At 36.6% G+C, this 18784-nt stretch overlaps 1 protein-coding gene across 3 annotated transcripts in view; it reads right to left on the bottom strand.

Moving 5' to 3' along the window:
* Nucleotides 1-12389, bottom strand: part of hgfac (HGF activator) — a 30507-nt gene extending 18118 nt beyond the window's left edge. Inside the window, exons 1-8 of one of the 3 annotated variants that reach the window (XM_030161611.1) lie at nucleotides 12081-12389; nucleotides 11929-11992; nucleotides 11485-11602; nucleotides 7111-7184; nucleotides 6884-7009; nucleotides 4807-4938; nucleotides 2795-2905; nucleotides 2215-2389 (exon numbers count right to left, since the gene is read on the bottom strand). In XM_030161611.1, the coding sequence (XP_030017471.1) occupies nucleotides 2215-2389; nucleotides 2795-2905; nucleotides 4807-4938; nucleotides 6884-7009; nucleotides 7111-7184; nucleotides 11485-11602; nucleotides 11929-11992; nucleotides 12081-12131 (851 nt within the window). In that variant the 5' untranslated portion in view covers nucleotides 12132-12389. The remainder of the gene's footprint in view (nucleotides 1-2214; nucleotides 2390-2794; nucleotides 2906-4806; nucleotides 4939-6883; nucleotides 7010-7110; nucleotides 7185-11484; nucleotides 11603-11928; nucleotides 11993-12080) is intronic. The other 2 variants (XM_030161610.1, XM_030161612.1) reach the window with 2 other exon arrangements.
* Nucleotides 12390-18784: the final 6395 nt, after the last annotated feature.

Raw genomic sequence — 18784 nt, 5'->3', positions numbered from 1 at the left:
AATTTGTGTGCACACATAATGCTCTTAAAAAATAAATAACAGCGTTGTCAAAACTCCTCTACTCCATTAGTATTCACTTTTAATGACCTGAGAGCCAGTATAATTATTAATAAGAAGTTTGTTTATTACTAACAAACACTCTTTAACCTGTTAAACTCTGGGCCATTTGTTTCTGGTCAGAATCATTTCAGTGTGACATAAAACAATGGATTAGCCGATAGTAGAAACTTCATTCATAAAAAAAAACAAGTTATGATCAGAAAACAGTAAAGGTACAGAACCATTCATAATCATCACATCAAAATGTTTTTTCTGTTCTTTGCCTCGTTCAGTGAGTTTAATCAGTAGAGAAAAAATCCTTGTACTACTGGATCTGCTTAGAGCTGCAAAGTTTTTAGCACTGATCTGTTGTTTTATTAATTTATTCATGACATACACTGGTCTCAGACTGTTAATCTGGTTTGCATATTAACCCATAAAAGTGTTTGTTTGAATTGTGTTCTGTTGTCCAACCATTGCTTCTGTTGTGCTTTTAGCTGATGTTCTTCTGGTTACATGGATGTATAGAATGTGTCACTTAACAAGCATTGGGCATCATAGTATTACCATGGCAACACAGACAGAACAGTGAGTGTAAGAGGCTACATGACCTGAGAGCCAGTATAATTATTTAACAAAGAGCTTTTTGTTCATATGCTAATGTTTCTTGATTAGTAAACACTTTAAAATCTGTCCACAAAGTGTTTGCTTTCAGTCCGATGTAACCTGTGGAGTTTGTGTTGTTTTGCTGCTGCTGAAGTTCAGAAGAAGAATTACAGCCCAGTTTCTAAACTCTCTGAATGGTATAAAACACATGGCTCTAGCAAAAAAACTAATTTCCTCTGTTATAAAACTCCAGCTGGGACAAACTTCAACAATGAACAGATCTGTTTCCTGTTTTTTGTTACTATTGCCTAGATCAAGAGTGTTTAACTTAGCCTAGTTCAGGGGCCACATAAAGCTCAATTTAATCAGACCAGTACAATAATAACATAATAACCTATAAATAATGACAACTCCAAATTTCTCTCTCTGTTTTAGTGCAAAAACAATATTATGTCTCAAGCTGTCATTTATTCATGTGCGTTACAGTTCACAGTGGATTTACAAATGCACAAAACTTTTAGACACAAGCATGATATTATTAAAGTTTGGAATTTTGACTCAGTATTTATAGGTTGTTATGTTATTATTTCACTGGCCTGACCCACTTGAGATCATATCGGCTTGTATGTGGAACCTGAACTACCATGAGTTTGACACCCTTGAATGTTACGCTACATTCACACTGCAGGTCTTGACGCTCAATTCCGATTTTTTGCTGAATTCCACATTATAACGTAAATGTGATGCCATCAGACTCATGTGTGAACAGTCTACAGTTCTGAACCACAAAGTTTATGGAAGTAAACATGGATCTTTTTGGGTTTCACCTCCTCTGGGGCAGAATTGTGACATCTGTCACATTTCAATGACATAAAGGTCGAATAAAAAGTGAAATAACTGTTCAGACTGAAGTCACATTGTAAAACATCATATATGTATCTGATTTAGGACCAGATATGAAAGTGGACTGGGTCTGAGTTGATATAAACCTGATTTGTGCTGTTCAGACTGTCATTAAAAAAAATAACATAGGAGTCAAATAAACAAGTTGGACAAAAAAAAGTCTTCATTGTAATGTTTGCACTTTGCAAATTCACCCCGATCCTGTGGGCCAGACTGGAGCCTTTGGTGTGCCCGTGTTGGCCCATGGGTCATATGTTTGACACCCCTGGTCTAAATACTGCAATAATATTGGTCCAAAACAATGCAGTTTATAGACAAATAACATCAAAAAGTCCCCACATGCAGCCTAAATCTTCACAAAACCTCTGAAAAAATATTGGAAAAGCTACTATATTTTGGTTTTAGTAAAAGAGGGGAAAATTTTGATGCAGATTGTTGTAATTCTACTTCAAAAGATCAAAATCCAGGTCTGTCTCAGTAATTTACATCCCATGTTACTTGTCCACAAGCGTTCATTAGAAGATTAATCCACTCAGTCAGTTCTTATAAATTTCCACAATTCAAACTTGGTGTCAAACTGCTTTTCAAACAGGAAAAAAAAGCACAATTAAATCTTTCCAGGACCAACAGTAGCAGTCAGTTGGCAGGACATCTGAGCACACACACCTGCAGTATGCGTGGTCCCCAAGGCCCCTGCGGGGTGAGGCCGCCACCGTGCCCACGTGGAGCTCGTCATACAGCAGGTCTGAGTTCCAGGGCAGACAGCGGGCGCCAGACGCTGCGGTGCCCGCCGTCCCTCGGTAACCTGTGCCCCTGCTGTTATAGCACTCTGTCTCAGGCTCTACACTCGCACACAAACCACAGAAGAAGACACACAAACCAAAACACATATTTCACTGGTGTCGACCTCACTTCGACGATACAATGGCGGAATGTAAACAGTAAATCAGACAGTTTCCGGCTGCAGTGTGATAACTCTGTTCCATCGCGTTAGAGCCTGTCTGAGCATGTCCTTCCATATACCTTAACAACCGCACGGCCGTTTAAGTACAAGTTCATCTGCTCGCTCATGTCTTCACCTGTTAATCAAGCAATAATTGGAGCATGACCGCAAAGATTTAACTGGGATAAAACATTTCCCTGATGATGCGATTGTGAGGGCAGCAGTTCAGTGTTTTATGGCCATCTTCAAACTAAATTAATGTGGAAACGAACCAGAGCAGATTCCACTTGTGCTTTAACTCACCGAAGCTGCAGTGCGGTCCGCTGTAGCCTCGTCTGCAGTTACACACCTCTTTACCAGTGGATGTGATCAATCGACACGTTCCCTCATTCTGACAGGGGTTGGAACGACACACTGGAAACATCAAGACACACAACAGCACACTTTTACCACCATGTCCATGATAACCTAAACTGGGGTCACCTGTTTTGGCTAACATACAGAGTTTTTGCAAATTTTTCAGTTATATTATTACCATTGTTTTAGCAAGTGTTCTGGGCTTCTTTTATTTTATTGTTGAGTATATCTACTTCAGCATTACTACATTCTTGTAATCTGAGCAAATTCAATGGGGCTTCTGCAGGTTTCATCAAGTTACATTTGCGACTTTTTGATTATGGACTGTATATCATCGCCTGTTGCCCTGGACTGAACCTCAGTGATGAGCGATGTTGCAGATGTCAGGTGTTTGCTTGTTAGTTTTAACAGTAGCTCCTACATATGATGGGCGATTTAGAAAAAACACTGAACCTCAGTATTTTTCAGTGGCATTTACAGTCTTAATCCATTTAATCCTTTCTACATAAACTTGAAACCATATTCTTTACTAACATTAGACTAAAGAATCAAAAATTGAGGGAAAAAAAGATTTAAAAAAAACTGTAACCACATCTTTTCTGGGTCACTGGCAATCTATAAACCAAATTTGGCATGAATTCAGCCAATAGTTTTGCCGCTAGAATGTTGACAAACAAACCAACTTTCCCCTAATACAATAACTACAGGTGATACCCAGTACACTTTTTTTTTTAATTACATTTTTGGAGCTTTTTTGTACAAATGTTATTCTACAAATGGTTCAAAATTATGCTAAAGTCTCAATTACTGAAAAAACTCAAGACTCCTAAAACATCCACATAAATCTTCCAATACCTCAGGGAAAATACTGGAGCCAAAACAGCAACTAAACCCATAGAAACCAAGGGAACACCCTGGCTTTGGATTTTAACTGCCTTAATTATCCTTAACATTACTGTTTTATTATTCCACAGAGTTTCCTTCAAATGTTTTCACATCCCAGTTTATCATATCATTATATATTCATAGCCAATTAAGGATAATTCATTAAGGGATTTGTACTTCACTATTATTACATTTCTTCTAACCTAAACAAATGAAACAGCCTGATAAACCTTATATTTTAAGTGACTCAACAGTTGGTACAAAGTTGGGTCAGTTCTTGCACCATCCAGAGTATTCTGAAGATTATTTCTGATAATTTATTTGAACTAGGGGCATCTATAAAGCACTAACCTTTCTCTCAAACACATTTATTTCTAATCCTCATTGGAGGACGCTCTATCATTGCTCTCAGAAATGAAAACATTCAGAAAGAAGCACATTCAGGCCTATTTTATCAGTGATTTCCAGCGATAAGACGCTACCACCATGACAAAAACCAGTTTCAGTTGACGGAGCATGAAAGCACCTCAGTGCCTCTCTCCTTTATGCTCAACAATCGGTTAAGTGGAAGTGAACATCCCACCACTGAGATAAAAGCACCTTGAGGACCCATGAGGTGTGTCCTAAACGCCATTCCTGAGTCATATAGTGAGTCAACGTGTCTTTTCTTCCACAGCAAGGTTAATCTTGTAACTAAGGAGCTCTGATCAAAGACAGGGTAGGGCCTGTCTTTTATATCTTCTGCTGTGAGGTGTATTTGGACGGTTACTGGGAGGAGACCTGTTTTATGAGGAATGAGAAGTAAAAAAAAAAGTGAAATGCAGTATTTCAGTTTTGCTCTCTCCATCGTCTTCTGGAAAGGTCTAATTTTCTAGAACCTGTGTCAACAATTAAAACACAATACCAGCTGAAATTTAAGCTTGAGTACAAACACAGATCACTTAAAAGACAATCATTGCAACATTTCCTGACAGTGCACATCCCCTCATCAGGTTTCACTCAAATCAGTACAACAAAAGACGAGCAAACAATAAAAACAGCGCCTGGTCAGGGCAGCTCACAGTGGGTCTTACTTGTGTAGTGGACTCTCTCACACTGGATTTCCCCTTCCACACATGTGCACTGTTCCACATTACGGAGGTGAATTCGTCCCCAAGACTCTCCGGTGTCATAATAGCGCAGGTGTACGGTTTCATAGCACTTCTCTGAAAAGACATGAAGCACAAAAGGACACCAGTCTGAAATATGAGAGGAGAAGACAAAGCCAGCAGAGTATGCAGTTTGATGGCTGTGGTTCCACAGTTTTGGATGTTTTTGTGTCTGTGTTTTCGTTTCCTTGTACACTCTTTGATCTTCAAGAATCACTGACCATGATTATGAGAGGAGCTGCCTTTTCCTTTTCTCAGTTAACTCTTTTTCCAAAACTTGAGAACCAACTTCAGGGCCTGAAAAAATATTTTGTTTAAATTATTTTTTTATTTCAGTATCTATAAGTTACAGCTTTAACCCATAAAGACCAAGCACTACATTTGTAGCAGTTCCCAAATGAATTCTTCCCTATTTCTAGCTTTCTTAACAGATTTATCACCTATTTATATATATATATATATATATATATATATATATATATATATATATATATATATATATATATATATATATATATATATCTTATCCTCTGTATTTTGCATTTTTTGGTGTAAATCATGCATTTTCCTATATTTAATTCACAGATCATGTAGATGTTCATGAAAACTCTGAGTAACTTCAAAATTAATAATATCAAAACAGAGAAAAAAAAAGAGTAAAAAGTTACTTTTTCAGCAAAGATATTGCTAAATGAATGTCAAAACAAGTGAGTCCATCCACTGTCACTGGTCGCTTTTTCATTGATCCTCAAATTACACAAATATAACTTGCGCATAAAAATTTACCAAATGGGAAAACGGCAATTTCGCCAAAACTCTTGTTTTTCAATGAAAAGTTTTTGTGCTGGCAAGAGGTGTTTTTTTGGGTGTAGCGAAATTGGTATATCATGCAAAACTGCAATGGAAAGACCTTTTTCTGCAACTAGAGTCACGTGATTTTAAAAAATGGATGTTGACAGATGTTACAACAAGCGAAGAAGAAGAGTTTTAAAAGAAACATGGTGCGGTACGTGCGGACACACCAGGAAACCCAATAAATTTTTTAAATTTAGTACGAGATAGAAGGGTTATATATAATAATAATAAATATATCTGTAAATCAACGTGATATTTATGTTCGTCACCATGTTTATGGAATGACTTCTCATGTCATTTTGCAATAATAAATAAAGAAAGCATCGCATTTATGACATAATGGAAAAACCAACATGATGCACTTCTGTTTTTTCAACATTTAGTAAATATCGGTAAAGTTTTGTACATATGTCCAATGGAAAAGCCACTACTGATCCATCTCCATGGGTTTTACTGGTGAATCAATGTTGTAGAACATGACAGTGTTTCCACGGTAACTACGGAGCCTCTGAACGTCCAAATGGGTCATATCTGATGACCATGAAAAGATGAAAAACTGCATTTTACACTAATTATTTACATGTATTGATAGAATGAACAGATCAACAGGTATTAGACAGTTTATATCAGTAGATGGTTTGTGTCACCAGTGGCTGTTTGGGTCTCTGTGAGTAAAGGTTCATTCTCACGGTCACACTGTAGATGACATTTAAATACAATGTTGCCCATAAAGTTGGAATAAAATATTTTTTGCCTCTTCTCATGAAATAATTGTGATGTATTCTTCAAAGATAAAGTGTAACTGAGACTCAGTATGTGATCATTACACCAGGTCACAGGTGATTACTGATGTGTATAAATAAGAATAAAAAGAATGTATGTGAAAAAAGAATTATTCCAACTTTATGGGTGACAGTGTACTTTACATTGTGTTGCTATGACGACAACATTTCCTTCTGTCATTTGTCAGATGACTGATGTTAACAGCCTTGAGCACACTGACACGAAAACACTCTGTGATACAAAAATAGTACAAATTCAGACATAACAAAGGCTTCATATTTTCTCATATATATATATAATAAAATGAACTGATGCTTTCCATATTGTGTATTTGAATATAATGGTACAAGAATCAACAGCATACTGTGTTCACAAAGCCTCCCACTGAAGCTCTCGGAGCAGGAGCACTCAAAAGATCGAGTGTTTGGGACCGGTGAGCAGACGCCTCCATTCTGACATGGATTCAGCTGACAAGGGTTCACGAATCTTCCTATGGGTTTAGGAAAAGGAGTATTTAAGGATGACAACATACGGCATAGTGTGACAAAATAACACCACATTTGAAGGCATGGGTGTGTTTGTTAAACTAACCTTCTGGATGTTTTTTTTCAGGTGCACAGAAGCCCCACAGTCTGTCCCGGTCAAAGTTATGCGTCAGAGAGCACCTGTAATAGGGTTAACAGACATATCAGACCTGTGTGTGGGATTTATTGGCATCTATCAGTGAAGCTGAAGACTGTAGCCGACTCAACACCCCAAGCTTAGTCTGGTTTACTGGATGAAATCTGATGGAATCAGGGTGAACATTTTAGTCGTGCAGTGGCAGGATTGTCATTGAGTTTCATCACTGACCCCGTTTACTTGCACACTAATACTCTGACCATAATCCGATTTGTGGAATTATCAGATTATTCAAGTGATCATATAAACAGCATAATCTGATATGCATAATAAGATAGCAGCAGCAATCTGATTATGAGAAATCTAAAACACCTGGATTTGTCCCTAGTACTCTGATGTCTTCATGCATGTATACCTGTTAATCTGATTTATTTAGTTCTTTTACATCTGCACATGTGCAAAAACAATGAAAGGAGTGATGTTTTTCTTTTTTTTTTTTAAATAGAATTAGGCATTTTAAAACATTTCCCTGTGGTCTACATAAACTGTAAATACTATGCTTGGGTCTGAATTCTTCGTTAATTCAACTCCACAGGTCCATCTTCAACCCTATTTCTGAGTAATGACACCAGAAAGGTTGTTTTGAGCGCTGGCCCTTTAAATGCAAATGAGCCACTTCACGCCCCACCCCCTCCAGGTTGTTGGCTGTGCTGCTCTGTCCCATTCAACCAACAACTGAACATTTTAGGTAAGCAGCTTGAAGTCTGGACATATTTTCAGTATGGACAACAACTGCTGCTGCTGACATACAATTATGTCGTACTCTAAGAAATGTTCGTCTGAAGTCTTGACCTTATACAAGGGCCGTTCAATAAGTTCATGGCCTCACCCAGAACAGAACAACACAGACTGATAATTTATATTTTATTTTTCAACATAATCTCCATTTACAGCAATGCACTTGGTCCATCGATGTTCAAGCATCACTATCCCATCACGAAAGAATGTAACATCCTGTATTATAACAACCAGTATTTCTGGGTGAGGCCATGAACTTATTGAACAGCCCTCGTATGTACAAATGTCGTGACAAAAGTAGTTGTAGATGTAACAAATTAAGCAGGAATTAAAAGAAGTTGTAGAAATCCACTTCATTTTTGCCAAAATTAATATAAAGATAGCTTTGCAGCACCTGGAGGGTTCAAATTCAAACTTTATGAACTATTAGGGTCCACAAATACACAAATAAATGTACCAGAGACTAATAAAAGTGGGTTTAGCAAAATATGACCCCTTTAAATCGTAAGTGTAAGATAATAACAGGAAGTAGCATCACTATGTACGCACATACTCCCAAAAAAATCCAATAATTGACTGAAATGTCACATACCAGGGTTTTTCATTTATCACATCTCTGAAGTACATGTAAATACATCAGATCTGATTATTACAACGATCTGATTACTCCCAGTTATCAGATATTTACGGTCATGTAAACCGGCTCATTGTTAAAGTTTACCTCACAACAACCACTAATGTGCAACTACACCCTGAAAATGGCAAATTTTGATTAAAACACAAATCTTTATCTTTTGCAGCGATGGAGTTCACCGGAACCTTGTGGTGTAATAAGACTAGAGTTCCCCCCACCACCATCTGTGAGCATTAGTGGAGGATAATAGTTTTCTTCAACCACCAACATGAATAGAGAAGCCATAAAGAACACATTAATTGAGGTGACCTACATAAATGAGCTGATCTGCTGCTTCTGATGTGTTTATTATGTCCAAGATTGAGGAGAGAAGATGCCACGGGGGTGCAGGTTCAATAATTCAACCAAACCCCATAGCAGGTATTGGTTGAATTAGTCAAGGTTCTGTTTTTGTTTTTGCATCTACACCAAGGTTTTAATGGGTCTTCAAAGCCTTGCCCTTCACCAAAATTAATCAAAGTCAGCTAATTAGTTCTGGCATAATCCCACAGCAAACAACAGATAAAGACAAAGAAAAATGACTGGTCACGTTACCTCTGGCCTCAGTAATATAGGGTGAAACCGACAACAAGGAATTAAAAGCTGGATTTCATTTGTAAAATAGTTGTCGAGTAACTGAAACATTAATTATTCTTTAGAAATAATATTTTGAAATGAGCAGAAAATTGGGTTCCATAATGAGGCGGTTACAGTTATTTATTGTCAGCGTTTTAACATAAACACAATTGAATTTATCATCAAAGAACATTTACAAAACTGTGAAATCTATGCAAAAATCTAATCAAGTCATGTTTACTGAAGGTATTATAATGCATCATATTGCATTTGAACAACTGAGTTGTGAAAATTTGAGTATATTTTTAAACAGTTGATATAGTAAATGTTTAAATGTAAATCCTATAATTCATGCATTGTTTTAGTTTCTCAACAAATACAAACAATTTTTTTTGCCTCCCGTTTTCTGATCTGAGAAATGATCCCATCTGAACAATGAGTTTTGTTATCTGTTAGGTTTGTCCATTCAAGGCCACTGTGGAAACATGGTTCTGTGACTGAAACTCCCCATTTGGAAAATAGTAATTGTAAACAACCTAATTATTTTTCACTGAGTATATCTATATATTGTGTGTATTTAAAAGTTTATATATTGTGTGTATTTAAAAGTTAAAAAGCCATTTGATCAATGTTACTTATTCAAATTTTGTTTAAATAATAGTTTCTCCATGAAGGGTCCCTTTTCTTTATCTCTGCTGTTTTCCATCTCCATTAGATTTAATTATTTTACCACTTATTTAGCCAAACAAAACAAAACACAAACAGGAGCCATTTTTACAGGTGCGACTACAAAAAGGAGCTTTTCACAAGATGGTGCCCTGTCACAGGCAGCAAAAAAAAAAAAATTACATACCATAATTGTTCAAAGATTCTCTGAATACTGTACACTGTACCTTTAAAATACACTAACCAACCACAGGGTTCCTACAGGTTTCTACAAGTTAAATTTAAGTCTTTTAAAGATGACATGGCACAGAATTTAATGCCTATTTCACGGCCATACTGGCAAAAATTTGTGACTCCACGAATTTAGGAAAATGTATTTATTTACTCTAACCCCTTGATTCCCACCGTTCCGAGTCATTTCTCACCAGGGGCTGCAAAGTTAGCGATAATCGGTTCCTAATTTTAGTATAAATTGTTGGGTTAAACGGGTGGAACTGAGTCGACTAACGTTTCTGTCTTTGCAGCTTAGACATTTAACAGACACATTTAAACACATTTATGGCAACATAACTTAAGACCTACCATATAAAATGTAATACCTTTTAAAGACTTTTTTAAGGTATTAAATACAGATTTATAAATGCAGCACTATTAAAACTTTTTAAGACCCCGCGGGAACCCTGCAACCACTTTGTGCAGCCACTTTGATTCCAAGTAAAAACAACAGACTCTCAGAGATATTCCCAACTCTGTCAATCTCCCACTCCTTTAATGAAACTGAACTAACACTGGCATACTTTTCCACCACTCACTGACGCTCCACTACATCATGTCAAACCAATGTGACACATGAGCAGCTCCAAACACACATACTGGAAGGTCGTATTGCAGTACTGTATGTGTAGGTGGACCTGGGATGGTTGGGTCATATATAATTGCAATAATGTTGCTCCAACTTGCTGGCACAACCCTTCCTGTCTGTCTCAGCGCCAAAGAATGATGACTTGAATGCCCTCCAGCATATCTGCTTTGTTTCATTTTCCTAAATAAAAAAAGATTTTGTTGCTGTGTCACAATTGGAAGGAGTAAAACTACACCACATCGTGACAGCTGTTTATACACCCTTAGCAAAAACTGAATAAACTACTCCTAGAGTCTGCATTAAAGATGATTTCTTCAACATTTTCAACACTAGTGGTTCAACATTGAGAAATATAGAAACTGCAATTAGATCTTTGCCTCATCAGTTATTGCATTGTGTTTTCTGATTACACCATTGACTCAATCTCTCATCACTGAGAGGTGTAATTACGTGGATAACACACCCCAATTACACACTGTATTGATATTCATTTAGAAACACACTGCTATTACAGCTGTACAAAAAAGGTGACAAACACCACCCATGGACTGTGAAAGAGTGACGTAGAGTCAGAGCAGGTCTGTGGTTTGTGAGTGTGTGTCTGAACAAAACCAAAATATGATGAGGCAGCACTTGTACCTGTCAAATCTTGAGCTGACTTTTTGTGTAATGCCAAGTGTGTGGTAACTAAGTGTGATTAGTGATTGTTTGTGTAACCAAAACAGCAAATTCAGACAAGGTGACAAATAAAACATACATCTGGACTCACCAAGGTCTTGAGGACAGGATGGTGATACAGTGATGATGAATCCTTCCTCCCTGACGAAATGGGAATTTACATTCCTTGCCTGATGTCGTGAAAACTGGCAACACAACGTTTGTTCCTGCTGTTTAGATTGTCAGAGTCTTTAACCAAAGAAAAATGGGCATTTTCAAGACGTATTTAAGTGATATGCATGCACACTTTTCAGACATGGAAGTCTTCATACTTCGTCCACAGCTAAGAAGGTAGGACAGTAAATCACTAGTTTACATCCTCTCCTGGGGCAGATACACTGAACAGGTTATATAGACCTTTATAAGCACTGGAGGACTTGTGTGCACCAATAACTTCCTCAGTTAAAACAACACAGATCCCTGCCAGTTCAGGGTGCACCCTCCTCCCTTTTCTCTAAATTAAACACAGACACATTTGAGTTAAAGTAAAACTTACCTCTCCGGCTCTCCTTGAATGGCTCCTGAGAGATGACTCTTTCATACCCGCAGACTAATACAGGCTGAAACCATGGAAGACAAGTTACCACAATGTTTCTTCGACTTGTACGCATGCAGAATGGGTAAAAAAGAGAAGTCGCGCAAACTTACCACCTGTGCAATGAAAACACAAGGCAGGAGAAGTAAAACCATGTATGCCATCGTAGTATCTTGCACCGACTGACCCTGTGATGACCGGAGAAGTTCCCTGATCCCAGTAGAAGCTGTCACGTTATATCTATCAGTCTAAGAGTCTTCTGCCTGCTTTTGGTCATGGGAATCCTGGGAAACCCTGCAAGTATTATCCTGTCCCTCACAATTTCAAGCCGTATTGTGTAAACTAGTTGCGTCATTAGGCTTGTCTATCGGTGAGGCATCCTATGTCCCGACTAGTATTCCCTCAGCACCTTCTCTACAGACGCCCACGGTTTACTGGACAGGAGAGAGGACAGACCAAAACTTTCCAGAGGAGGAGGAGGAGGAGGAGGAGGAGGGGGGCGTCGGGCGGGGACAGTCCTTCTCCCCTGCCTCAGGCGCTTTTCAATGTCAATATTCCTCCAGTCAGTCCAATGTATAGCTTCCAAATGTTTTGTTTTGTTAATACATTGGATTCTAACTAAATCATATATCAATTTTACAGGTCTGAATATTTTTAAAGATAATTTTCAGGTTAACGGTTCATTACCTAGCTAACCTACCTTTTAGCTAGCTAGTTTACCTTATCATTAGACTTACCTTATCAAATATTTTCGTATCTAATGATAAAAAATAACAATAAAAAGTTGCTGTCAGAAGGCTCCAGAACAATAACGTGAGTGGATCAAAACACATTAATAAGGACTAAATAAAATAATAACACACGAGTAGTTTTTTTCAAAAACACAGGCTATATGATGCACTTTGACCTCCTTTGAACGAGATTTCCATTTCCAGATCTCGCGAGAGTTGCTCAGAGCAACTTACCTGGGGAAAAAAAAGTTACTTAATTTTATCAGAATTTTCAGACAATATGTGGCATGTAAAAAAAAAAAAACCAAAAACATTTACATATGTATATTTGGGTGATTCTGGTACAAAAATCTGACAAATTCTATAATCAATTTACTTTTCATGTTACAGTGAACAGTATTCTCATGCCTTTATTCCCAAAAATGAAAGTTTTTATTTCCCAGGTAATTTTGGTGGAAACACGCCAAGATTCTTAACAATTCAAACAATTAATAATAAAAGTTCCTGCAGTGGAAAAGGGGGTAGTGTCATTATCCATCATCCATTTCATTAAAAGATGAGGAGGTTGAATATGTCTAATCGCATTTATAAACATGGATTGGCTGTGACTGTTTTGAAAAATATAACAAAATAAAACTTACATTTCTGTTAAATTAAAAGGATATTGGCAGGCTAGAAAAATGGACGAGATGCATTTAGTGACCATTCTGGTCTTCAAAGGGAACTTCATTAGAATGACATGTTATAAAGTTACTAAATTACCGTACACTTATCATACAGTGTGCAAAGGGCTGAAATAATCAGGTGATACTTATACATGCAACAACTCAGCATATAAGAAAAGTTATTGTAGTTGAAGTTCACTCCCTAAAACAATTCACTTCCTGCCTCTTACATGGAGGATGGAGGTGTCTTCATCAGGTAGAACAGGCATACACAGTTCTTCATTTATTTCATTCATTGCACTGCATTGCATTGGACATTTAATAGTTAATTAACAGAAACTAATCAACAGAAACGTAGAATTAGATGAAGGAGGTTATTTAGGTGGATGAAACAGAACCACTGAATGGAGAAGGCATCATGAGCAGGTGGAGGAGTCATCCAGATTATATGGAGGGGTCCACATTCAATGAAGTCCATTGTTTGCAGGGGGACACAAGATGACAGCATAGATGATGGTTGACTTTTCTGAGCCTCCACATATTATCACCAGTCTATGAGTTTTTCTGTGCTTATGCACCTGAATCACTTCCCTGACGGTAAACAACTTCGAAAATGACTGCATTATAAACACAGTCCAATATTACATAACAAACTGAAACGTTACTTGAGCCTTTTTGTCGTGAAGTGCATTGTGGGAATGGGAATCCACGCAGCAGCAATTTCTCTGCCTCTTGGTGAACCCAAATGTCACCTTTACCTCCATCCACTAACTAGACTCATTCTTTAAAACTTTATAACTTTACGTTGTAGCGATGTCACTCATTTTCTTACTGAAACTGTGAAAAACCACTTTCGTATGGTCGCCATTCCCACAATGCACTTCACAACAAAATTTCTGAAAAGGCTCGAGTGATATTTTGTTTTGTTATGTAAACAAGTGGACTGCGTTTATGATGGAGTCATCTACGAAGTGGTTCACTGTGAGGGAAGTGATTCAGGTGTGTAAGCACAGAAAGACTAATGGATTAGTGATAATTAGGATATCACTGGGGTTTTACAAATTTGAAAAAAAATGCGTGATGTAAGTCAGACGCTGCTTTAACACACCTCTCTGCCTGGAATTTCACAGGTCCCACTGCTCCTTTTGGATGCCACTCTTTTGACTGAATTTTGCTCCCTGGGTCAAACTGGTAGATCCAAGTTTCATCCCCAGTGACACAGTGCTCATCTGAGAACTTTTTGACTCTCCTTTGTACTTCTACCTGGTGAAAAAAGTGCAACAAAATGTGAAATAGGTTCGACTCTCTTTGGCTGCTTGCAAATTTTTAGATAGAATGAACTGCGAACACCTTCTTCTTGAAAGCAGTGTAGATTGAATTCAGTGAATTCATTCTGTAAATGGAGGAAAATGTGTTGAAATTATGAGTAAATAAAAGAGGCTGTAATAGTAAACTATGGCCTACAGAGTACAGTAATAGCCTGAACTCTACTGTTACCATCATCAAATTAAACTTCATTAAATTATAATGATGAAAAGACCATTATAGTGAATGGTATGCATTTAAATATTATTTAAATATTATATAAACCTAAACACACACTACCAAAATTTCGTGCTGCCATGGTGATTCAATAATGCTTCGCTGTTGCCTTAAGGTAACATATGCAAATTTCCATAATGGTACGTTGTTGCTTCAGGGCACAGTTGCATTTTAATAAGTTTCCATGATTTAATCAGCCAAAAAAATAAGGTTTACTTGTCCATTTTTTGTGGATATTTTTTATTTCTAGACAGAAAAGGGCCAGGGAGTGATTCGTTTCTGACCATTTTTGTGGAGCAGAATGACAAAGCTGTTTCCTTTGAAAAGGGCTCCAAAAACTGGTTTTGATATGAAGTCATGCAACAAAGCATTGTTATTGGTTCCCTATGGGCTTCCCTCTTTTACAAGTACTGCATTGTGGAGATGTGACAGGCCAAAAATGGGTTATGTCCTGAGGGTAACATGGTACCGTAGAGGGTTAATGTCCTCTAATTTCACAATCATGAACAACATAGATGTATGATATTTTGTTTTTGAACAACTGTCATTTTAATGAGGTTAATTCTACTTTGAAATGCCATCGGAGACTCTTCCATCTGATTAGACTTCCTTTGAGCTCCTTTAGGATTTATATTTTCTATATATAATTGACTGATTTAAGGTGTAATTTTAATTCCAAAGTATGCCTGTGGAAGTGGAAAGGTTTGACATACTAACCCTAACCCTAACCCAAACTCAGCAAATCCATGTGGTTTTGTCTGCACATTTACATCACATTGAGACTAGGATTGTGTAATATACATTAGTGTGAGACAACAGAAAAATTATTCATATCCTCGTCCAGGTTTATATTTTTACATCACAAATCACACTCTTTGGTGCAATATTTTCCATATAACTTTGTAATTTTTAAAGCATATTCTGTATAGACTTTGTTTAAAACTGTCAAACTGATTTTGTGGTTGATCAGGAGGACTAATGCTCAATTAAAAACCAAATGTATTATAATTTAATCAAACCTTAAGATTCAAACTCCGCTGTGTTCTCTTCCTGTGACATAAGGGATAAAACACGGTGGTTAATTGCCGAAAAAGTGAGACCTGAGCTGCGTGCAGATGTTCACCTGCCAAAAAGTCAAGCGAAGGAGCTGAAAATATTAACAGAATGTTCACTGATGTGTTATCTCTAGTTTTAAAGGTAAGAGAAAGCCTAATTTGAAGGTGGATCAAAAAGAATCTGGAGGAAGAAACTGGTTCAACTCGTAAATAGTGTGTAATTTACAGAGCTCACTTCACCATCACAGAAGCCATGTGTTGTCAGCATTCCAGCACTGACTTTGCCATATTCTAACCTCTAATTTTCACCAGCTGTAATAATCTCCTTTCAGATGCTCAGCTAAAAATACAAAGAAGAGGCTGAATGACTAAACAGCACGTCCACATGGGTAACAGACTTGAAAGAGGAAGTTGTTCAACCAAGACAACTATACTGTTAATTATTGACAATTCTGACTAACTTGGCAAACACATTTAGCAGATACACCAAGAGAGTGTTTGACTTATGCAAGAATATGGGTTATAAACTAAAAGAGGCATTTCAAGCATTTTGAACAGAATATGGCGCATATGAGGAGTCGTGCTGTTTCATTATATAGATATATCCTCCTGAGACCCGGCAATTTATTTTTGTCCTATGTAGGGGACAAGACATTCACAGCTTTACTAAAACAAAACAAAACAAAAAAAAAAAACACTGTCCGCTGCAAAGGATATTCCATTAAAAAATAAATAATAAAAAAATATATGTAAAAAATATTGTTGTATCATGCTGTTTCCAATCAGAGGAATTATTCAAAGTGAAAAACAAAAAGAAATTCAAAAGGTTTACTGTCTGGAGTCTCAGGAGGATATATACAGGATGTCCCAAAAACAAATTGTGTGTGGAGATAAAACAAATATCAAACATAATTCAGTTTAAAAAAAAGATACAAAAAAATTATTCTTGAGAGGTACAGTATTTAATAATGATAATGAGGCCTGTTTTATTTATGGATGATGTTGTACTGATAAATCTGCTGTAATTATTGAAGAAAATGGTTGAATTGTTGAGTCTGTTTGTATGACTGTACTCCCATGATCATATTGTTGTGTGTAATTCAGTTACTGCATTATGTATTTGTTGTGGTTCAATGCCAAAATTAAGAAAATAGTATTGTTTGATTCTTGTATCAAGTTAGTGATAAAGGTGTAAAAGCACTGAGGGGTAGGATTAAATAAGTTTATACTTCTTCCTACTCCTTTTCGACCATGCAAAATTCAGACTTGTAAGTGCTTGAAGATAGATTCTGTCCACGTAAATGTTTTGTTTATTTTGTTACTTTGCATGTTCGAAATAAATAAATAAATCAAAAAATTTACATCATTTGAGATGTCCATATCACAGTGACTACATGGTCAGGAGAAATGATTAATAGGATAATAGGATTTATTTTGGACATAAAGTATTTTATTCTACAAATTTCAACCGAAAAATTCTAGGGGACGGTATTTTTTATAATGTTCCAAAGTTATTACAAATGTTCAATGTGTGACGCAGCACACATAAGTCGGTAGTGGAGGTTCTGCCACACTCGCTGCAGCATGTCATGTTTAACATTCTCCAGAGCCTTGGCCATTCTCCTCTTGTTCTCACACACATTGAATATTTGTTATAACTTTGGGACATTATAAAATTACCATCCTTCAGAATTTTTCGCTTGAAATTTGTAGAATAAAACATTTTATGTCCAAAATAAATCCTAAATTGTGTGTTTGTTATGTTTGCTTTCCTTTGTTGTACTTTTGGTTTGTTCACTCCAAAGTTATAATGGTTTTGGATTTTTCATTATAGTTTAGTTTCATTTAGTTTTGACTTTTTTTTTTCTCTAATCCAGTTAGTTTTAATTTATTTTTAGAGCAGGTTTGCTAGTTTTTATTTTCATTTTTTTTCTAAATGCTTAGTTTTAATTTAGTTTTAGTTTTTTTTTTTTTAATATCTTTTATCTTCTTCGCTGTTGTATTCACATAAATCCCAGACAGGACTCTGCTGCTTTCTCCCAACTTTAGTCTCCATGTTTCCAGGTGGAGTGGGGACCAGAGGACGACTCTAAACCACAAGTGACGAGAAGGGACGAACCGTGAAGTACCGTATGGTGCCACTAGAGTGAAATAAATCACTTTCCTATCAATCCAACATTTACAAAGACGAAAACGAAGGGAATTTTATCCATGATTTTTATATGTTTTAGTTAATTTTGTAAGTGCACAATAGAGTTTCAGTTAGTTCAGTTAGTTATTGTTTTTTTTTTTTTTTTTAATTATAGTTTTTATTTGTTTCAGTTAACGAAAATGTTTTTTCAATTCTAGTTTTCGTCATTTCGTTAGTTTTCGTTAACGATAATAACCTTGGTTCACACTGTGTTTATTTCCCAAAATGTGGACAAATTGTAATAATAGGTGTTTCTGTAACTAACTTCTGAAGAAAAAGATTGACAACAAAATAAATCCTATTAAGTATCATTTCTCCTGACCATGTAGTCACTCCGATATGGACATCTCAAATTATGTCAATTTTTTCGGGACACCCTGTATATTGATATATATATAGAGAGAGATATAGATAGATTGTAGTCAGTCAGTCGGTTTGAGTTACAGCCATCAAAGCTTTTAATTAACATCTGAACAAACTGAAACCACAGAAGCAGGAAGCACAGGCAATAACCGTACCATCATGTATCTGTAAAACATAAAATATAGCAAGGAAATAGATAAATATCCAACAAAAATGTGATTTGCCTCCCTTATGAGTCCTGCTTAACATAATCTGGTCTGACGTTTGTGA

Source organism: Sphaeramia orbicularis, chromosome 18, assembly GCF_902148855.1.
Source record: "Sphaeramia orbicularis chromosome 18, fSphaOr1.1, whole genome shotgun sequence".
NCBI classification, from domain to species: Eukaryota; Metazoa; Chordata; class Actinopteri; order Kurtiformes; family Apogonidae; genus Sphaeramia; species Sphaeramia orbicularis.
The sequence above is the reverse complement of the archived record's forward strand: the minus strand, read 5'-3'. Positions and strand labels throughout refer to the sequence as shown.